This window comes from Centroberyx affinis, unplaced genomic scaffold (assembly GCF_046629955.1).
Source record: "Centroberyx affinis isolate AG114_WGS23_722 - 3 ecotype Tasmania unplaced genomic scaffold, CSIRO-AGI_Caff_v1 ptg005832l_1, whole genome shotgun sequence".
Classification (NCBI taxonomy): Eukaryota; Metazoa; Chordata; class Actinopteri; order Beryciformes; family Berycidae; genus Centroberyx; species Centroberyx affinis.
In genome coordinates, this window is record NW_027282957.1 from 646 (window position 1) to 5,000 (window position 4,355).

General features: G+C 50.4%; 1 protein-coding gene across 1 annotated transcript in view; it reads right to left on the bottom strand.

The window, feature by feature from the left end:
- Positions 1 to 1,184: 1,184 nt before the first annotated feature.
- LOC139667865 (metabotropic glutamate receptor 6-like) overlaps positions 1,185 to 4,355 on the bottom strand; it is a gene marked incomplete at its 3' end in the record, with an annotated part of 27,908 nt that continues 24,737 nt past the window's right edge. Inside the window, exons 9-10 of the mRNA XM_071547340.1 lie at positions 3,834 to 4,271; positions 1,185 to 1,358 (exon numbers count right to left, since the gene is read on the bottom strand). Coding sequence (XP_071403441.1) covers positions 1,185 to 1,358; positions 3,834 to 4,271 — 612 coding nt within the window. The remainder of the gene's footprint in view (positions 1,359 to 3,833; positions 4,272 to 4,355) is intronic.

The window sequence follows — 4,355 nt, forward strand, 5'->3', positions numbered from 1 at the left end:
CTAGACAGATGTGTGCATATGTGTGTGTGTGTGTGTGTGTGTGTGTGTGTGTGTGTGTGTGTGTGTGTGTGTGTGTTGCGTGGGTCGGGCCCAGAGAGGGAAGGAAACATGTAATGTGCATTAACTCCTGAGAAGGAGGACAAGTTATTATCACACACACACACACACACACACACACACAGCCTGAGGACTAGCTGGCTCTAAAGATCCCATTAAACAGGAAGCAGAACTCTCACACTTCCTGTGATAACAGAAATTATGGGCGGAGTCAGGCCAGTTGAACAATGAGATTGTGATGCTTTAAAATAAACAATAATAATAATAATGATAATAAATACTGTATATTCACTGTCTTTGTGCCACAGACACCACACCACAGAAACCATAGAAGCCACAGACACCACAGACACAGAAACCACAGAGACAGAAACCACAGACACAGAAACCACAGAAGCCACAGACACCACAGACACAGAAACCACAGACACCACAGACACAGAAACCACAGAGACAGAAACCACAGACACAAAAGCCACAGACACCACACCACAGAAACCATAGAAACCACAGACACCACAGACACAGAAACCACAGACACCACAGAAACCACAGACACCGAAACCACAGAGACAGAAACCACAGACACAAAAGCCACAGGCACAGAAACCACAGAAACCACAGAAACCACAGACACCACAGAAACCACAGACACCACAGAAACCACAGACACCACAGACACCGAAACCACAGAGACAGAAACCACAGAAACCACAGACACCACAGAAACCACAGAAACCACAGACACCACAGAAACCACAGACACCACAGAAACCACAGACACAAAAGTCACAGACACAGAAACCACAGAAACCACAGACACAGAAACCACAGAAACCACAGACACAGAAACCACAGACACAGAAACCACAGAAACCACAGAAACCACAGAAACCACAGACACAGAAACCGCAGAAACCACAGACACAGAAACCACAGACACCACAGAAACCACAGACACAGAAACCACAGAAACCACAGAAACCATAGACACAGAAACCACAGAAACCACAGAAACCACAGAAACCACAGACCCCACAGACACCACAGACACAAACACAGACACCACAGAAAAGCGGGGCCCCACCAAGAACCCCGGCAGCAACACAAACAAAGCAAAACTTTACGAACTGCCTCCAGTCCAGGTTCAGGTTGTACGACTGAAAGATGAAGGCAGAGACCAGCAGAAACCAGCAGAGACCAGGAGAGACCAGCAAAGACCAACAGAGTCCAGCAGAGACCAGCAGAGCCCAGCAGAGACCAGCAGAGACCAACAGAGACCAACAGAGACCAGCAGAGACCTACTGACACAGATGACCAGACATACACAACTTACCAACACAGTTTGTAACACTCATAAGAGATGACACCCACTGTCATCACGCGGGAGAAGATTTCAGCAACAATGTTGTCCAACTCACTGCTGTTTTCAGTCTAGTGTACCCTGCTCAAACTAATTGGCCGCAACCCCAATCTTATGACCTGGAATTGCCAAAATTGTGCTTTAGTTCACCTACAAGACTGCTCCCAAAGTAGGACACCCAAACTTCTCCAAATCCTCCATATTGGAACCAATGACAAGTGGCTCAGGAGGTAGAGCGGGTTGTCCACTAATCAGAAGGTTGGTGGTTCGATCCCCGGTCTCCAGTCCGCATGTCGAAGTGTCCCCCAGTGAACCCCAAATTGCTCCTGATGGTTGTGCCACACCCTGCGTGGTAGCTTGCTGCCATCGGTGTATGAATGTGTGAATGTGTGAATGTGTGAATGGGTGAATGTGTGAATGGGTGAATGGGTGAATGGCATGTTGTAAAGCGCTTTGGATAAAAGCGGTGTATAAATGCAGTCCATTTACTGACACTGTGGCAAACACAAATACCAAAACCACAATGACATAGCAGCCACCCAAACCAAAACGCTAACCAAACGGCTGCACAAGTGCAACCCAAGGTAACACACATGTTACCTAACAAAGTGCAGTGCTGGCTGAACCAGCACAATATAAAGATGACACACACCAAAATGCTACAAAACAAGAGCAGGTAACAAGCCAAAATTCCCAATCTGGTCAGTTGATCTTCAAAACCCTTGGCATCCTCCTAGAGCAAACTGCTACCAACCACCACCTTATAATGCTGAGCAGTTTTCAATTTCAATAACTGATCCTTCATATACAGTTCCAACAATGCTGATGTAGCCTAAAAAACCCTCCAAGACAGTGTGACAGTGTGACTCTGTGGTAACAAGAGGCCTGTTACCAAAAAGAGGGACCAAGTCATACTGCTGATGCTCCGGGGCAGCCAGCAGACACGGGCCAGGCAGCCTAACACAAACAGAGCTTCACCACTAGCTACCTAACCAGTTAACTAGCTAAATACAACCCTAGTCTTCTTGTGGTGGGTATTTATGCATTATAGCCCACTGGTGTGAGAAAGCGATCGCCATGCCAACAACGCACTCAAGACCAGGGATATGCTCCCAAGACAACTGCTCCTTCCATGTTTGTCACTACAGGACACAAGTGAAACCCAGAAGGGAAACGCTGCTATACCTACCAGGGGAAATTAACAACAATGCTCCAAAATTAGCAGGCTACCCAAACCAGTACCAGTACTGCTAGTACCAGTACAGTACCAGTACTGCTACACACCAGCTGTACAACACTTACCATGGGTCCCCACCAACAAACATCTCCAGCACAACCCAGAAGAACCAAACCAAAGGTGTGCACAGGTGAGGATTGGGAGAGCCACTGATGGTCCAAGGGTTTCTAAAGTCAAGGAGTTCACCGGGCCCAGGTGCACTCGATCAGTACTGACAAAGCCCTGCCCACCAGAAACCACTGACAACACAGAAACTACAGTCACCACAGAAACCACAGACTCCAGAGACACCGAAACGACAGACACCACAGACACAGAAACCACAGACAGCAGAGACACAGATACCACAGACACCACAGACAACAGAGACACAGATACCACAGACACCACAGACAGCAGAGACACAGATACCACAGACACCACAGACAGCAGAGACACAGATACCACAGACACCACAGACACAGATACCACATACACCACAGGCACAGACACCATAGACACAGACGTTCAGAACAGGAACATGATATTTTTGGCATGGCAGAAGCATTCAACCGGCTGCTGCACAAAGAACTACCATCTAAACTCCAAACTTAAACTCCATACATTGTCATCAACCTCTTTCACAACTTCCACCATCACTGAAACCAGAGTCCAGGTGTGATCAGCTGTTTCCACACCGTCACACTGCAGCAGGTATACCACAGGGCAGCAGGTGTACCACAGGTAGCAGGTGTACCACAGGGAGCAGGTGTACCACAGGGCAGCAGGTGTACCACAGGGCAGCAGGTGTACCACAGGGAGCAGGTGTACCACAGGGCAGCAGGTGTACCACAGGTAGCAGGTGTACCACAGGGCAGCAGGTGTACCACAGGGAGCAGGTGTACCACAGGTGTACCACAGGGCAGCAGGTGTACCACAGGGAGCAGGTGTACCACAGGTGTACCACAGGGCAGCAGGTGTCCCACAGGGCAGCAAGTGTACCACAGGTAGCAGGTGTACCACAGGGCAGCAGGTGTGCCACAGGGAGCAGGTGTACCACAGGGCAGCAGGTGTACCACAGGGAGCAGGTGTACCACAGGGCAGCAGGTGTACCACAGGGAGCAGGTGTACCACAGGTGTACCACAGGGCAGCAGGTGTACCACAAGGAGCAGGTGTACCACAGGGAGCAGGTGTACCACAGGTGTACCACAGGGAGCAGGTGTACCACAGGTGTACCACAGGGAGCAGGTGTACCACAAGTGTACCACAGGTGTACCACAGGGCAGCAGGTGTACCACAGGGAGCAGGTGCACCACAGGGCAGCAGGTGTACCACAGGGAGCAGGTGTACCACAGATGTACCACAGGACAGCAGGTGTACCACAGGGAGCAGGTGCACCACAGGGCAGAAGGTGTACCACAGGGAGCAGGAGTACCACAGGTGTACCACAGGGCAGCAGATGTACCACAGGACAGCAGGTGTACCACAGGGAGCAGGTGCACCACAGGTGTACCACAGGACAGCAGGTGTACCACAGGGAGCATTTGTACCACATGTGCAGGTGTACCATAGAGCAGCAGGTGTACCGCGGGGCAGCAGGTGTACCGCAGGTATACCACAGAGCAGCAGGTGTACTACAGGTACACCACAGAGCAGCAGGTGTACCACGGGGCAGCAGGTGTACCGCGGGGCAGCAGGTGTACCACAGGTATACCACA